Raw genomic sequence first — 17,796 nt, 5'->3', positions numbered from 1 at the left:
TATTTTGGGTTTCTATATATAGTTTTCTGTAGTTATATCATCTATGAATAATGGCACTTTGGTTTCTTACATTCTATTCTTTATATCTTTTATTCATGTTTTTATTATAACTGTACTGGTTAGAATCTTCAGTACAAAGTTGGATAGAAGTGTTTATAGTGGGTATCCTCTTTTATAATTTAAAATAACTACTTCTAATGTTTCACCATTTGTGGTGATCTTTGCATAGATAGACTTTACTCAAGGAAGTTTCTTTCCATTCTTAGTTTGCTAAGGGGTTACTCTTTATAATGAGTGTTTCATTGTATTACATTCTTTTCCTGCATCTGTTGAGATACTATAACACTTTACTATTTTGTTCTGTGAAAGTGGTGAATCACATTAATAGATTTTCTAATGTTCGACTACTCCTATATTCTGGGGATAAACTCATGTTGAGATTGAACTATATGATTGCCATTCTCTCTGCTCGCCATTCCTTGTGCATCACTGATATTCCTTCCTGGTTTATTTTCTTTCTTCCTGAAATATGTCTTTTAGAATTTCTTTTAGTTATGTTCTATGGACATCAAGCCCTCTCAGTTTTTGTTCATTTTTTAATTGTCTTTCTTCTTCCTAGAAATGGAGATTATATATAAAACTCTTTTTCTACTCTCTTCCACATTATTAAAGCTGGCAGTATGATAGCACAGGACTCGGTGTCAAGCCAGGACACAAGATACAGCCTTGTAATTAAATTACATTGTGACCTTAGGTAAATTCTTTCCTCTCTCTGGGACCTAGTATTTCCTTCACAAAATCAGAGAATATGCTCTCTATTTGACCTTTCTAGCTCTCACATTTGATGAATAGGGGCAAATAAATATACGCGCAGTGTTAAAACACAAAGCAGAAGGGGGCCAAAGAACATAAAGTGAGTAATTTGAGGAAAATAGGGAAAGGAAAGGCAAGTTCACATGTTACATGCCCTTCTCTGTTTACAGCTTTCTGGCAAGAAGTTACAAATACGCCGAGCCCCAGTGATGTATCTACCATTTGTTAATTCAAAGACACACCTTGTGTCTGGTACCTTTGAAACTGGCGGCCTCTTGCGGAGCTCTCAGACCCCTCAGCATTAGTATGCTGAAACATGAGGTTGGAGAGATAAAACCCAAAGCCTAAGTGGGAAGGAGAAGGGATACCCATTTCTGAATTTCATGGAAGGAGTTTCATGTGCCCTCTAGTTCTAGCCACTCTTACATTTTAGACTGGACTAGGGGTCAGGGTACTGGGTTCTCTTGTAGCTCTGTTTAAAAAGTTAAAAATGAGTGTTCAGTGAACGAATGGTGATCTTGGATTGTTAATTTTATTTCTCACATCCTTAGCGTATTCATCTGTAAAATGCGGGCAAAAATCCTTCCAGATCACAGAGCTATTAAAAATGATATGATAATGAAAAGTTTTGAAAATGCTGAGTTATACTCTCCCAAGTGTCTGATTCTTCCTGTCTTCTTACCATGGTTATTTGTCAGCTTTACTAGAGACTTCTTGAAAGCAGGAATTATGTCTGATTTTTATTTATGTCTGTATCCCTCAAGGAGCCTAGCACAGAGCAGATTCTCAGCATTGGAAAAGCATGCATAAAACAGGTGGAATAAAAGTGTGAAAAGTCAGCCAGCTGTTAGTGATGTGAGTGGAGAACTCTCCATTTGCCGCCCCCCACCCCAGGAACTCATTCATTTGGATCCAACTTTAAAAGGGGAAAGTTCTTTACTTGAAAGTTTAAGACAAAGTGGTCAAGTAATTTCTGAACGTATCTAACCTTAAGATCTTCCGTGCTAACAGTGGAGAAGAGTGGGTACCTTCATTGTCTTTTTGGCATCATATTTGCTTTGAGAGACGTTCCCTTTCTCAGAGGACCATATGGAAAGCAAATGATGTAAAAAATGAATCACAGTAAAAGAGGTTAGAAGAAAGGAGACAGGGATTATCCAACTCAGAAAGAATTCCACACATAGGCAAGTAAATGTAATAACTTTATTGGATTTCTAAATATAATAAAGTAGTTGCAATTCTTTTACAGAAAAAAAAGGAATATGATTTTCGTATTTATTCTTATAGAGCATTGGAAAAACATACTTGATAGAAAAAAATTGATAGAAGGTAAATAGAAACATGATTTAATATAGTTGGTAATGTATAAAAACAAAAGAAAATAACCCAAATCATTTGCTTATAACAGGTTTTATCTCATATTTTCATAAGGAACCACGAGGGCTATTTTGGATATGTCAGTGATGGTTCATGATGTAGTGGAGAGATGCAATTTGCTAAGAATAAAAAAGAGAAATCTGTATTTTGGGAATACCATGGCTCTGTCAGTATCATACATGTGAAAAAAGGCATATTCCCTATACATTTTGTGTGTGTGTGTGTATGGCTTTCCCTAAGTCAGAGAATGTTATTCAGACTCGCAGCTGATCATGGTGGGTCTATGACTGTATTTAGTTAGTAGGAAGTTCTTGTTCTTCGACACATTTAGCACAGAGAAGACCTGGTTTCTCCCCCTTTTCCCTTGATCTGTCTACTTGTAAATACCATTTAACATTACATAAAACTCTCTCATAGTCACAATCAGATTGAAACCTGGAGCAAAGACATGCTGTCTCTTTCCCAGTCCATCTTGTTTCCAAGGAGGAAAAACTCTGTAGTATCCCAATGCCCCTTTTGACATCACACAGAGATTGAACTCTTATCTAGTACTAACATCTGATTCTCTAAAAAAATGAAAGAAAATGACTAGTGTTGAAACTGAATAAAGTAAAAACGGAACATCACCAGGAAGAGTAGACAGTTTCAGTGAAGAGTATCACTTTCTCCAAGAAGACAAGTAGTCTCATAAAATGATAACGAAGGAAGGGTGGTCCACACTCTGGAAATGATGAAACCATGATCCGTTCCGCCCTCCTCCCTAGTTTAAGTAGTGGAGCCCCTTAGATGGAAAGCAGAATAGTGGCTGACTTCAAGGGCATGGGAAGCATCTTCTATTGCTTGTCCCCCTTTACTTCCATTTGGTGAAACTAGGTGGCATAGGAGACAACTTTGTGACCAAGAGGATGCCAAGAGCTTCCTTGGGGAAAGGCTAAATGGAGGTATCCTGCCTTCCCAAAGCAGAGGCAGAATCAAGTGAACGTGGAGCCAACTGACTTAGAAGGGAAGAGAGCGACTTGGCAAGTGTAATTTGCCAGCTGGTTGAGTCAGACGACACATTGAGAAAGATCTTTTTTGGAAGCACGTCCTCCCTTCAACCCTTTTCCTAAAATCGTGCATAGTCTACCTCGTCCTATTTGTCCAGACCCTGTCCTGTTGCCACACCTGGGTAAGAATCCAACTTCCTAGGCTGAGCTGCTGCTCCGTCGACAATATCTACAGTTATAATGTCAGTGACAGAACCATGGAAACAAAAGCCATTAAATAACATGGGCTACTATTTTTAGGAGTCAAAGTAAAGATGCTCTAAGGATCTGGCAAGGGCCTTTGGCCCCCTGAGCCTCCAATTCCCAGAGCCAAGACTTTTCTTTAGTTTTCACTGATGTTAGCCTGAGAGATAAAAGGAGAAGCAATGTGCTGACATTCTAAGCTCACCAATGCTTAGTTTATAAAACACACATATGACACATATCCTAATACAGACCCTGGCTCATTAATTCCCTTAAACAATTTTTTTCCTGACTAAATGTTCCAATTCCATAAAGCATAATATATTCCCTTGAAGTAGATACAGGAAACCTCAGCAATATGCCACCAACCAGTAGGATAAAAATATAAAGTGGCTGTATCAGCAAGGAATGCTCAGGGAATGTGCTTGCAGCCTGTTTCACGGTGCCACTTGGGAGGGGATATTGGAAACGAGGGACTTTCATTTGGCAAGGTTTCCTTATCTTAGCACCTACTCCTTTCGATGGTATGTTTTTGAAGGCTGCACGGTATGACTCTGGGTACCGTGTGTACATACATATGTAGGAATAACGTCTATGTTTCTCAGAATAGGCACTTTTTTGAAGGCAGTAAATCTAAAAGTAAAGTTAATAGAGCCTATATTTAGTGCTCATCTTCTCACTTTGCTGATGTGTATGCTGAACAGAAGATCACAGATTTGAGTCAGTCTCGCAAAGAGGCCGGAGTCGGCAAATGGCTATATTCAGAGCTGGGGAAGTCTTGCCAACTCAACTGTAGCTGTTAAAAGGCAGACTTGGAGAAGGTGCAATCGTTTTTCTCAAAGGTGACAGCGCAGAAGGAGAAAAGCCTGTGACAAAGCCATGAAATAAAAGCTGGTGTGTACGGCTCAGAGAAAATTACTATCCTCCGGCTCTGCATCTTCATGTCACGTCTACTTCATGGCGCAGATTTGCAACCCGAAAGTTCTTTGTTTTCCCTTCCTTTTTTGGGGGGTGCATCTCATAATTGCACATATTCCCAGTAGAGAAAGAGACAGCCCCAAATCTGTTTAACTAATGATAAAGAATGATAAAGGTGAAGTTTAAAAGGCAAAACAAAACAAAAAAAGTAATTAATTGCATAGATAACAAGGCAAAGTTCAATACTGCATCCTGCTGTTAAAGTTTTGCATTTAGTTTAAGTTTTCACTGAAGGCACATTAAATCACATAATTTTATTCATGCTAAATAATCAGACAATCGATGCCATCTTTAATTCCATTTGCTTTTTCATATGTTTCCTGAAAATTAATGAGGACTACTTCAGATTTTTGGGGGGGAAATATTCTGACTTTTTGTTTAATAAGAAATAATTCTTGGATAATTTGCTCATCAGCTTTCCCAAGAGAAAAAATGGGTACTAAAAGGAAGAAAGTCATTTAAAAATGATTTTGCAACTAGTTAATTAGAAGCTAATGGTGGGTGACAAGATTTAGTTTCCAGGGTCCTAAATCTCTTTCATCAAGGATACACCTCAGTTCAGGTATTTCAGTTAAGCAAGAAGGCTGGCACGGTTTATCCCAGTTTCAATTTGCTACCCCGTGAGGAAGGTCCAAGGCACTTTAACACTTTTTGGCAATTTCTCCCTGATATGTTAATGTAATGACATTCATCTAAAAACTAAGCAGAAGGCATATAGGGTTAGTAAAATGCAAACACTGCCCAAATATCAACTCACCTTTTACTGTTTGAAAGTTAAAATATGAGGCCATTCCTATTGTTGGCATTTAAATGATAAAATCCCTTTTCCTCTCAAAGTCTGTGTTTGAAGGAATGAAGCATGTTGGCAGATACATCATAACCTGGCTAAGCTATTCGCCTACTTCTGGTTTATAATTACTAAGTGATCATCAACTGTCACCCAAAGAGAAAGAGAGATGAAAAGAAACTGGATTTTTTTCCTTTATATTTGTCTCCCAAGAAAGAAGAAAAATGGAGACATATATCCAGGAAAAGCTAGCTCTCCCCCTTGTGCACTTTCTAAACTAGCTCAGAAATGGAGTGAAATAATTTGGTGAGGGAAGACATTCAGGCTTTAATATGTACTCCCTCGTGATAGGGGAAAAGGAGTCAAAAAAACAACTCATTCTTATGCCTCGGTAGGAAGCAAAGCAGGCATCGTACAAGGTGGCAACACAAATGCATCAAATAATAATCGCCCAAGAATAGTTCTTACCCTTTTCCCAACAGGTAGAAATATAAAGAGAGCCTCAAGCAGCAGAGATAAATACCTTAGTCTCCACCCTCACCTCAAATTGCTTTGGCATATTTTAAGAGATAAATGGATGCGTACAAAATTTAAATAGCTTTTTCTTTTCTTTTTTGGCAGTCACTAAAATGGGTCAGGTCTAGGAATTATTAGTTTCTTGGCCTGAAAAATCCAAGTGTTTTAAAAGAAGATTTCCTTTTTGAAGGATCAGCCTTCTTGGAAGATGTCTGCGTGTGTGTGTGCGTGTGTGTGTGTGAGAGAGTGTGCCTGTGTGCAAGCACGTGCATGGATGAGCGTTTTGAAGACAACACAATTGTATTTTCCCTAAGTATGGGGGGTAATATTGTGTACAGTGGAGGAAGAAAAAAATACATTCATAATTTCCTTTACATTATGTAACGATAAACCAGAGTTTGTGGCTCCCTTGATTTTTTTAAAGGGCTGCTTTTTCATATTCACAGCTTCACTGTCCTTTTATTCCCTCTAATAAGACAGCACCATTTCTACCCAAGTGAGTCTCGGCTCAGGCGTACTCACCCAGATAATTCTGAAAAGTTCTCAGTAGCTTCTGCTACCCACTCCTGTAGTGAGGGTTATACCTGTTATTCTACGAGAAATCATTTCCCACTCTATCAGTCATCACATTAATCAAACCGCACAGCAAGATCAGCCACCTTTCCAGTGTCTAAATGTTGCCGTCTCAGCCAAGGAGACTCGTCTGCTGGCCCTGCCGGCCCCGCATGTATTTCCCAGGTGTGAAGACCGGAAAGGGGTGAGAGGCCATTTGTTATTTAACTTGGCCCTCATTAATCCCAGGGAATTCAGCAGAGGGATGATGAGACCAGCTTGATGGATGGCAGACTCTAGGGAGGGAAAATGCCTAGAAAGCTTATTAGATAAGCTCGTTTTAAAGGTTCCCTGCAGTAGATTTAACTCAGATGAAGAAAGATATTTTTCAATCAGTGAACAGATTTTAACTTAAAGCCAAGCAACTATAATGAGAAATGGGAGGAACTAAAAACCCAAGAGCACACATCAAAAGGCACAGCTTCCCGAGGGATGCAGCTCAAGAGAAGGCATGCCCAGTTGCTGAAATGCCACGTACAGCAGGTTCTAGAATATACACGCAGGCTTCCAAGTAAGTATGCTGGAAACAACATAGTACCAAACGCCTCATGATAAGTACACACAAATCACAAAACGACCACAGCTGGGTAAGCCCAGGCTATCAAATAGCAAAAGCCAAGTCACAGAATGGCAGTCAATCCCATAGCATTTGTTCACAGACATTTCAAGGTCAAGGTCGGTTGGCTGGCTCGGAAATGCCTGATGCTGTGACATACACTTGGCGGGCCTCGATAAATGTGAACTGAGAGAAGAATATGCATCGTTTACCTACAGCAGTTCCTGCCTCTGTGGGGTGTAAATCGTAGCCCACAGGAGAATCGTCCTAAGGGTCAAGTCACTTCTGCACGCCACTGGATTCTAAATGACATGGTCTTGGTTGATAAACGGAACCTCACAGCTCCAGAGAGTTTTTCAGTTAATGTAAAGTAAACCACGGTCTCTGGGGAAATTTGCTGCAGTGTACTTCAGTGCCACAGTGCTTGTTCTTAGCGGTGGCCTTTCCTCACCGGCTCCATCACACTGCCAATCAGAATACCTAGTAGTTTCCCACAAGATGACACAGAAAATGCATGCAAGCTCTAAATGACCTCAAACACCACAGTACACACATGGCTCTGCCACCTGATAGCTGAGTAACCTATGTGAATTTCCTTGGATGCCCTCAAACAGGGGGCACGGTGGTCTGTGAGAAGCATACAGCGTGCTCTGAGGTATTTTGTGCCCTGAGAGCGGCCACTGGAGAGAGCACTGCACTTGCAAGACCTGGGTATGTCCCCAAATCTACCACTTACCAGCTCTATCGCTTTTGGCAAGTCACTTAACGATGCTGAGCCTCAGCTTTCTCTTCTAGGATAGGGCTATTAATAACCTCCCTCCCAGGGCTGTTTTATGTGTGAAAGCAGTTTGTAAGCTCTCTTAGGAATTATTATTTCAGAGCTCAGAAAGCCACCTCCAAGTCCTGCCCAGGAGCCTGATGACAGGTTCTGCCGATAGGACTCTGGAATTTAAGGCTGGGGTGGAAGGGCTGCAAGCCTTGTCCTCTCAAAGACCAAGGAATGGTATTGACACTAAATAGTAACTCGGGACAATACGCAAAGAAGGTATACATTTCTATGTAAAACCATGACATAATGTAACCTCCTTCCTTTCGCACAGGACAACTGGCCAGAGCTGATGCATTTCAATAGAACCAGTATTTTCTGCTTTTGACATTTTCCTTGTTAGAAGTGGCGACCACACGCTGACATTTCCCAACATTTTAAGGTCAGTATCAGCAGAATGAATAACAGGAGAGGGTTTCATGGGTTAGTTACTGGGGGAAGGCATGAAGCTGTGTAACAACGGTCAGAACAGTTTGTCTTTTGAATAAGAAAGCAAAAAACAGCAACCCCAAACTCATACTCTAAAACCTAACCCTTAGAAAACCCGTCAGATTATTTTTAAGGATGTTTAAAGGTTTTCATAATCTTCAGCTAAAAAAAAAAATCAAAGTTTATTTTTTGTAAAGTAGTGTGTTGCCGAAAGCAAAATATATTTGGAAGGAAAACAGAGGGAGGAAGCGACATTTTATTATGCACTAAAGATTAATTTTGTGTGGCACCAAGGAGCACCTAAACCCCAAAGGCTGGGTCTGGGAGCTTGGAACAAAGCATGATGGAGGAAATGGAAGGGCTTATGAAGTAATGAGCTCCTTGATGCAGGTGATGCTTAAGCAGAGTCTGGATTATGACTTAGCAAGAAATCTATAAGGGAATTTTAACACCAAGTGGAATAGATGAATGTGGAGTCCTTTCCAATTGTGGACCTAGAAGTAATAGGAAAATAGAGGTGTCCTGCTCATTGCCTTGTGGGCTCAAAAGATACGGGTGTTTGGTGCAAGAGTGGATTACAGAACTATGAGCCAATGCAAATGTACATTTTGTATGTTATCAAAAAAGATTCCTGTTGATACTGTATGGGTTGGATTATAATTTGACAACTTATCCTATCTTACATTTACATAGAGATGAAAAAGCAAATTGAATCAATCTTGCTCTATGCTTTTCCCTTCTCACTGACCTTGAATATCTGGAAGCGTTTTCTCCTGTGAAGGACATTGCAGAATCTGTGATACTTAAAGCAGAAGGTCTTCTCTGAACATAACCTATGCTTTCCTTTTGTTTCTGGTGCCGTCAGTATTCTTCTCTAAACTTCTAAATCAAGCCAATGAACCAAGATTCCTTAACAAAGTTCACTCTTCCACGAAGCCTTACTGATACCACTGGGGAGAATTACTTTTCCTGAAGCTATATTCCTTCCTATGGAGTGCAGACTGATCCTATTTGATTTTACTGCAGTTAGCTTCAATCAAAGTTACTTAGGGGCTGATTCTCTTAAAGTGATTATTACACTGAGGAGATGAGTAAGGGGTAAAGATGTTAGAAGGACAAAGGTATAGAGAAAACATGGACTCCTAAGGGTAGTTCTTAACTACTCAAGTAGGGAAGCTGCTCAGTTGGTCTAGAGTGCAACATCTATAGGTACTAACATTTGAACCCAGAAGAATGAAAGCAAATCTCAAAACCCAACCAGCCAGAAATATTTATGTGGAACCTGTAAAGAGCCCAGGACTCTTTTTGTGTATTCGGTATGGGAACATGGACAAGAAATGTCTTATTCTTGAGGAGACAAGAGCAAAGGGAAAGGGTTGAAGAGAATTTATGAACATTGACCAAGAAGTGGCAGTCTTATGGATGACATATATACTAACTAGCTCACTTCCTCTTTTGACCTTTTGGTAACAACAAAAACAGTAAAGGACACAGTGTAAGAGGACTGTTTTGCACACATGGGAGATCTATCCTCATCAGGCTTTCACTCTCCTGGGTCTGAGTCCTTGGGGGAAGTTTCCACATTGAATATCAGTTTCCTTTGGATGATTCCAATTCCACTTACTTTCAACCCTGAAGAAAGTGTTTTTACCTAGCCTGACCCAAAGTGCTGGCTATATTTCACCAAGTAGACTGAAACAAAATTAGAAAACACTGTTGGGTCCAACTGTTCAAAGGAGAAGCAAGAGGGTGATTGGACTTGATACCATGTCAATCAATGAGGAAAAGTTGAAAGAGTTAGTGATATCTGACCTAGAGGCAACGATTTAGACATTACACATTAGACTTCTTGTGCATAGCTCCAGAGCCAGAGTTTTGTTTAACACGGAAGAACTTTTGTAGAAAAAAGCTGCCCCAGTGGTAGAAGGGACTGCCATGAATAATACTACATACTAGCCAGCTCTAAGAAGATGTGAAATGGAGACTTGTCAGGAAAATAACGGGAGATTCAGATCCTTAAAGGACACATGATTTGCCTAGGAACAGCACTGGGGCTTGGGGTCAGCTATAGCCCTCTACACTGGTGTAGAACACAAGATGACATAATGAAACCTGTCTCAGTCTTGGTAGATCATTCTATTCCTGGGGTTGAACACTGAATTTAGAAGCTATGTTCAGTACCAAGTTGATTGCATTTGTGGGTCATTTAATAAGACTTCTATTTGGGCCTATTAGGTAAATGTCTAACAGAGTTAGATGAATGATGTTTTCTCTTGCCCATAAGTGAATAAGTATCCTGGAAAAAGTAGCAAGCACACAGTAGGGAAGGATTAATGTAACCATCTTAAAGTATTACAAAAGAATTAGCTATGGTTTCCCTCATCTTTCTAGTATACATAACATTTTGCTTGTAGAATCCTACAAAATCTGTGCTTATAACAAGGGCTAGGATAAGAGATATTTATTAGTGTGGTTAGAAACTGCTGTAAATTAAGTAACAATCAGGAATAAAGAGCGAAGATTTTAGTAATTCTTTTTTTTGTAACTTCACAGGAGAAAAGTCAATGAGTTTAATAAAATGCATCTTCCACACAACTTCCCACAAAATAAGCCACACGCATGTTGGATAACAAAATTATAGAGTCTACAACTTTTTGCACAGGGTCCAGGAAAATAAAAGAGGTAAAGGAGTAAGTGTCTTTCCTTTCTATATTGAAGGAAAAATATGCCATTTTATATTTCTTCTTTGAACTTAGTAAGCTAAAGTTAGTTTTCTGTGCTTGTAACTAAAAACGAGAAAAGCAGTACAAATCAATTCTAGTATAGCTGTTTAGGCAGGGCATTACAGAAAGTGGATGACTGGATTTGAACAAGAGGCCCACAGACCAAAACAACCCCTGCCTACTGTGCTCACCAAGTAAGTACATCAGAAGGGATGAAATATTGAATGTGTGAAAATAGAAACCTCTAACCTTCAGAGATGCTTAGGGTGTAGTACAGCTTAACTAAGACTATGTAAGAATATGCATTGCCATCTGTCACAAAGAGAACGAGCTATGGCCCTCTCACAGAGGGATGAAATGACATGTATTATAAAAGTCTTGTGTAGTTATGGCCATGCCATGGGGCTGAGAAGCAGCTCCCATTTTAATTCTCTTCTGACAAGGGAAAAATACATTGTTAGCCATAGTGATTTTTAAACACCTCATAAACTTGGAAATATAAATATTTTACTTGTTTAAAAAACTACAATTGCCAATCCTTAAAACCCATATGAAAATTCTGAGTTACACGGTACAAGAATCTTATTGTTTAAATTGTGACCTGCCCCTTCTCTCAAATTCCTCCTTCCCCGCCAAATCCCTCTCTTCTTGGAGACAGGTTAAAAAAACAAACAAACAAACAAAAAACCCCAAAAACCTCTGCCTGTTTATCAAAACAACACATTCACTGAGACCATCATTAATTCTTGGCAAATTCATTTGTGTATTGAATTATGTATGTATTAGTTATGCTTTTACTTTCCTCATATGTGACCCTCCTAAAAACGAAAATCAAGGTCAACTTGTAGAAAACAGAAGTAAGGGCAGAAACCAAAAATAGAAATACAGTCCTAGAATTATAAGCTTTTTCTAAACAAATTTATAAAAAGTGGACACAGAAGGCATGTTTTGATCGGTATTAGTCAGAGTTCAAAAGAATCTCTGACTCATTTTAAGACAATATGTTTTACTGAAAGACCCAGATTGTTCTTCTCAGGTTGCTTTTTATAAACAGACTACAGGTCTGTAATCTGCGCTTCAGGAAAAACTCTGTTGCTGACCTACTCCCTGCAAAATACTGTGATTCAAGTATTAGGGTTTAATATTATTGTCATGGGAAAAATGCTGATATGTTTAAAAATTCCAGAAGGATAATAGCTTTCCCCTGCCATAAGGAAAACTCTCAAGTTTCACTGATCTAAAATAACATGCCACCACTTAAAAATATGATTGTTTTGTTGGTCAAAATGCTTTGGATTAAAAAAAAAATCTCAACCTAGTCTTAGAAAGATCACTTTGCCTATAGCTGAGAAAAGTAGGCCAGTCATAAAGGAATTTGCCAAGAACTCTGTGATCTGAGTCCCTGATGAAAACTCATTAAAATAAAACTGAAAGACTCTATTATCTCACCTCACTTTATGAATAAACACAATCTGGAAAAATAGGTACTTTTAAAGAAAGAATTTATGGATGACACATATATTTTGCAGTACAATTCTTCCCTTAATATGATCATAATTCCATAAGGATTGTAATGCATTGATTTAACTTATTTATGAAAAGTCCAAGCACGATAACATTAATGAGTAGGAATGGGAAGGAATAAGAAGGGAGACAAGGGGCAGGGGAGAGAGAGAGAGAGGAAGAACTCTCACCACGCCACACAGCTTTAATCAGATCACTTTTTAAAGGTTGAAATAATAAGTGAACTAAACAACAGCTTCATGAGAAAAGTTATCTGTCAAGGAAATAACTTGACCTGAAATGTTCATGACTGCACCATAATAATGACTCAGAACCAAGATCCTCAACTTGTTCTGTACACTATTAAATTAAAAAACAACAACAAACAAAAAAATTGTGGCCATTAAAAAAAAAGTGGACATGCTGAATAGGTGTTAAAGGCTCAAGTGGAAGTCTGTCTTCATTATCTAACTAAAATGAGAGTAAGACCACTAAGTAAGACCACCTAGTCACCAACAACACCCAAGACATCACCTTGTGGCATAAGAATGTTTACCTAATTTAGGAATCCGTAAGGTACTTCTAAGAGATGGCGAGAACAGAAATACTGTTAGAATACATTAAGATGAAGAGTTCAGATTTCTCTGGATTTCGACTTTTTGATGAGTATATCTTGGAGATTTGGGGATGGTTATTTAAGTGACAGACTCTTCAGTGGAGCATTCATAGTAGTGTAAAGATTCTTTAAAAATAAGGCACAAATACATGTTGCTCTCTGATTGTCTCCCATGAAAGTGCACCAAAAGAGCGATCTCAGGAAATGAACTTGAGGCACATTTTGCAGAGGTATATCTTTTCCAGCCTCCTGGTTTCCCACAGATGGCTAAAGCACGGTATGGGACACGCTGTCATATTTCATTCATAACACACATGTACTGTAGCTCTAGGCAACAGATGGACAATCGCTTGTTTAAACTACAAATGTGAAATACTAAGGTAGAATAGCAATATTTCTAGAAATGTATATGGAAAAAAAGCCTTTCCAAGCCAAGAGGAATGGTGAGAGGCTGTGAGGTTACATCAGTGTTTCCCTGATCTCCCTGGCAGCTGCCATAACTTCCCCAACACCCTGCAAAACTTGATAATGGAGGGATCGAGGGGCAGCCGACACAGATTTGACAAGAGAAGCCCAAACCATATCAAATAGAAATAACACTGTTACTCCTGGCTGGTTCACATTAATAGGATTTTTACTAACTAGGAAAACTGTTGGAAGTTGTGTTTTCAGAGTCCTGTCTATATTCCATAAACCCTCTACTATAGCCCCATGGTAAAATGCTCTTTTTTTCCCCCTGGGACCCAAATATAAAACACTTGAGAGTTTTATATGCTTGAAACATCACAAACATCTCTGCAGAATCTTTCATAGTGAGAAAATAATTATAGTGTTGATATCTCCACTGTATTAATCAGCATACACTCAATGAAGTAATTTTGATCAGAGAAGTTGCTCTTACAGAAACAATTTGTTAATGAAAGAAAAAAGAACCCACATCTTTGAGCTGCAGAGATGTTCAGGATCTCAAAGTCTTGATGCACTTTGCTGGGACACATGACTTAGTTTTGAGTTTTAAAGGCCGATTTGTTTGCAGATGAGACTCCACACTCAGTCGCCGTGAGCTGGAGATCCAGGCGATGGAGAAATCTAATTGTGAAATGGTCTGCAGAGCCCAAGACATAGTGGGTTTCTTTTTCCTTTTCCATGTCTCTCATGTTACATAAAATTACCAAATATTTGTGTTCTTGACAATTTTTTTTAAAGCCAGCATATTTTTAGTATATTTTTACAAACTTTCTCTTATAGACTCTATGATTCTCTTCTATTATTTATGTATTTAAATGATTAACAATCAAGACAATATATCAAAAGACAGTAGAATTATAATCCTTAAGGTACTAGATCCTTATATCTCTGTTATAGGCAAAATTTCATGTAGCTAAAACAGTAAAAAGTGATTTGGCATTGCTGACACCAAATGATTAATAGAAGATAAGAAAGCAATATAAATCATGTATTTAAGAAATCCTGAAATAAAATATTTTAGGATCCTTTCCTTATTATACCTTGTGAAAGAAAAAAAAAATCTAAATCTAAATAGTCTATATATGTAGGTGTGCACATTCATTATTAAAAAAGTATGATAAGTCTATATTAAAAGGACATTTACTTTAAAAATCTTTGGTAAAGATACTCTGAGGTTATGTGATAAAAATGCACTATAAAGATTGTAAGCAAGCAGTATTCTGGCAATGCCACAGTGAGGGGCCTGTGAAAGCATTTTTTTATAACTCTCTTTTTTTTTTTGGCATGTAAACATTCAGTTACATAAGGACTTAAATGTAACAAACAAGTAGAATGTTATTGCATTTTTATAGTATAAATATTTCATAAATTCTCCCTCCTTTGGCAAAATTCATACTAATAGGACTGCACTTCAAGAGATAAAATCTCTCTCTCAATAAACTGGGCTCTTTGCTTTTGACCAAAAGACAATTTCCCCCCAAGTATTTCATAGAAAACAAGTTACTGAAACAATTCAAGCAGATTATATTATTATATTATCATTATCACCTCAATTGTCTAATAGTCAGTATTCTTTGAGATCATCTGCATGGTCTGGCCTTTCATTTGGAAGACAGAAATTCAGAGATACAGTTGCCATTGTATCCTAAAATTCACATGCTGCCCGAAGTGGACCCCTTGTATTTCACATTATGAGAAATGTGAGCTCAAGGAAAAGGGCAGCAAGGTAAGGAAAGGACAGTGGTCAAAGGACCCTTTGAAAAGCTGTAACTGTGGTGGTTCTAAAACAAAACCGTTTGGTGACCAAAGCAAATGAGCCACAGATTAACTCAGAAGAGCTATAAGCTTAAGAATTTCTTACAGAAAAAAAAAATCAACCACCTTTATGATTGATTATTCCTACTAAAGTAAAAATAAATTTAATTGGGACTCTTGAGGCCTGGGTTGCAATTCAAAACATGCACAAACAATTTTTCATTTCTGAGTGTTAAAATTAAAAATTAAAAACAAAAGTCAGACTAGAAAACTTTATCACTTTCTAATCAGGAAAAAAAAATCTGTGGAATCAGGGAAGGGTATACAGGGGAATGTAACTATATTTGTTATATTTGATTTCTTAAACTGGGTGGCACAGAGATTCATTATATTATTACTTATACTTTTGTGTATATTTAAAATACTTCATAATTTAAAAGTATATACTTGTGGAAAATTTGAAGAAAGCTTCAACTAATCTTAATCCAAAATACTTAATTAGTTTACAAAACGGTAACCTGCTACTAAGAGAAGTGTCCTTCCTTAAAAGAAACATGTTAAAACGTAATAAAGTAGATGCGGTTCTGGAGCTGGCAAGCAAGCATTTCCCTGCCCAATAAGAGTCTGAATAAAGATTCTAGGCAGAGACTCTGCATATTTTTAGCTCAAAAAGGCAATTTTTTTCAGTGATTGTCTTTGAAAGTGGTGTAAATGTCACATCGATGATATGAACATGTCTCCTGCAGTATGTAATTTGAGTTGCAGAAGGATTATAAGAATAATGAAACTGTGGTTTCACAATCTTTTCAAGCTTTCCTGTCTTTTTAAAGTAAACTACACAAAACTAACACAATTTTATGTGCCCTGATTTGCAACTGTCAGGCAAAAAGGACCTGGGCCTGGAAAAAAAAAAATTCTAAACTGCTCTTTATAGCTATTTTCCTCTAGAGAAAAAGTCAATTTTGGTAGTTGTGTTTGGATATTAAAAAAAAATGGCAATATTTCTGACATGAAAAGTGGAACAGTATTGGAAATGTTATATTCTAGAGAAAACCAAGTTTGTCCATATTATTATGTCCAGGTAGCATGGAAAAGGAAAGTCTTAAGATAACATTTTGGGGTAATAATGAGTTTTTCAAATATCACCCCAAAATGCTTTATCCAGCATACCCTATCCGTAATTTCTTTAGAAAAATATTGAAGTTTGGTTCTCTCTCACCAGTATCTGTTTCCAAATGAGTCCCAAACACTGGTCATTATAGATTTTGAATTAGGATGGTTGCAAATTCGATGTGGGCTTCTTTTAACCTATGTAATTTACAGCTTAAATTCTTTATAGCCTGACATACAATTGTGCATTTTTTTTCCCCAAGGGACACGACTAGTTTAGAGCAACAGAAAGATCTATTTTTCAATACACAGAAAAAGAATGGCTATCTTTTATGCTCACTGGCAATGTGGAAGCGATAGGACGGAGCCTTCAAGCCTAAAAGCACCTGTGAGTTGGCAGACTCACCCAGGAAAAACTGTGTGACAGCAAATACCACACTAAAAAAAGCCATTCAACCAGATGAAAAGTGAGACAAACATAGGGATTAAAAGTTAAAGGAATGCAGAAGTGAATGGGATGGAGTATAATCCGTGCAAAAATGTGCAAGTCCTTGGGAACAAAGGCCCATCAAGGTCCTACATGATTAAATGTGAAATGTGTATTTGGTGAGAACTTTAAAAAATCTCACACTCTATGTGTTTCTAAAGAAAGGTTAGTAGTGGATGAAGTAGAGACCATCCCATAGCTTGATTGCCTTTCCTCTCTTTTCCTATTTCTCTTCTTATATTTTTCTTGTGTTTCATCCTTCTCAGAGCCACCGACTAACCCGCTAAATAGGTGACTGGATTTAAAGGTCAGTGCTAGCCTTGGCGGTCAACACCCTGATGCGGGCAGAGTTGCAGGTCTTGCAGAGGATGTGTCCATCCAAAGGGTAGCAGCCTTGGTTATCTCCTTCAGACAGGAGACCACCACAATCCTGGAAGAAGGAAGACAGATGGAAAGGATATCAGTGAAAATGGAAACAAATTCCTTTGCTTTCCATTCAAGGCTTCCATAATGAGGCCAACTACTACCTTTCGTCTTCATACACCACCAACCCCTTCAAATCCTTCTGCAGGATATAACATGGTAGGTCTCGCATTAAGCTTAAGTAGAGACTGGGGACATCAATATGAAGAGGGTGAAATGACCCTCCTGAGATCACTTAATGGGAAATACAGGCCCAGGAAAAGAAGAACCTGAGGGTCTAGGCTCCCAGCTAGTAGTTTTGCTCCCCTCACCCAAACAACAAGAACAAGCACAAGAGAAAATAAAACAAGAAGAGATCCCGAATCATTAATTCATCTTTGCCATTTATCATTAATTTAAGGATCTCTCAAAAGTAATATACAGGTGCAGGGACAGAATCTCCTGGTAATTCCAGGGCAGAAGCTAAGTTGTAGAGTGACTCCTGCTAAGCAGAAGGGCCACCAACGGGCTCTACTTACTTATTCCAACTTTAGACAGAAAATAAAACCTTAAGGTTTGGGGGCGGGGGCTGGAGGGAAATGACCTAAT

At 38.2% G+C, this 17,796-nt stretch overlaps 1 protein-coding gene across 5 annotated transcripts in view; it reads right to left on the bottom strand.

The window, feature by feature from the left end:
- Positions 1-2,002: 2,002 nt before the first annotated feature.
- The window catches only part of LPP (LIM domain containing preferred translocation partner in lipoma), a 711,048-nt gene continuing 695,254 nt past the window's right edge, over positions 2,003-17,796 (bottom strand). For all 5 annotated transcript variants that reach the window (XM_057545523.1, XM_057545524.1, XM_007195224.2 and 2 more), the window contains one exon: positions 2,003-17,215. In XM_057545523.1, coding sequence (XP_057401506.1) covers positions 17,087-17,215 — 129 coding nt within the window. In that variant the 3' untranslated portion in view covers positions 2,003-17,086. The remainder of the gene's footprint in view (positions 17,216-17,796) is intronic.

Source organism: Balaenoptera acutorostrata, chromosome 4 (assembly GCF_949987535.1).
Source record: "Balaenoptera acutorostrata chromosome 4, mBalAcu1.1, whole genome shotgun sequence".
Lineage (NCBI taxonomy): Eukaryota > Metazoa > Chordata > Mammalia > Artiodactyla > Balaenopteridae > Balaenoptera > Balaenoptera acutorostrata.
Note: the sequence above shows the minus strand (reverse complement) of the source record. Positions and strands in the feature narration are given on the sequence as shown.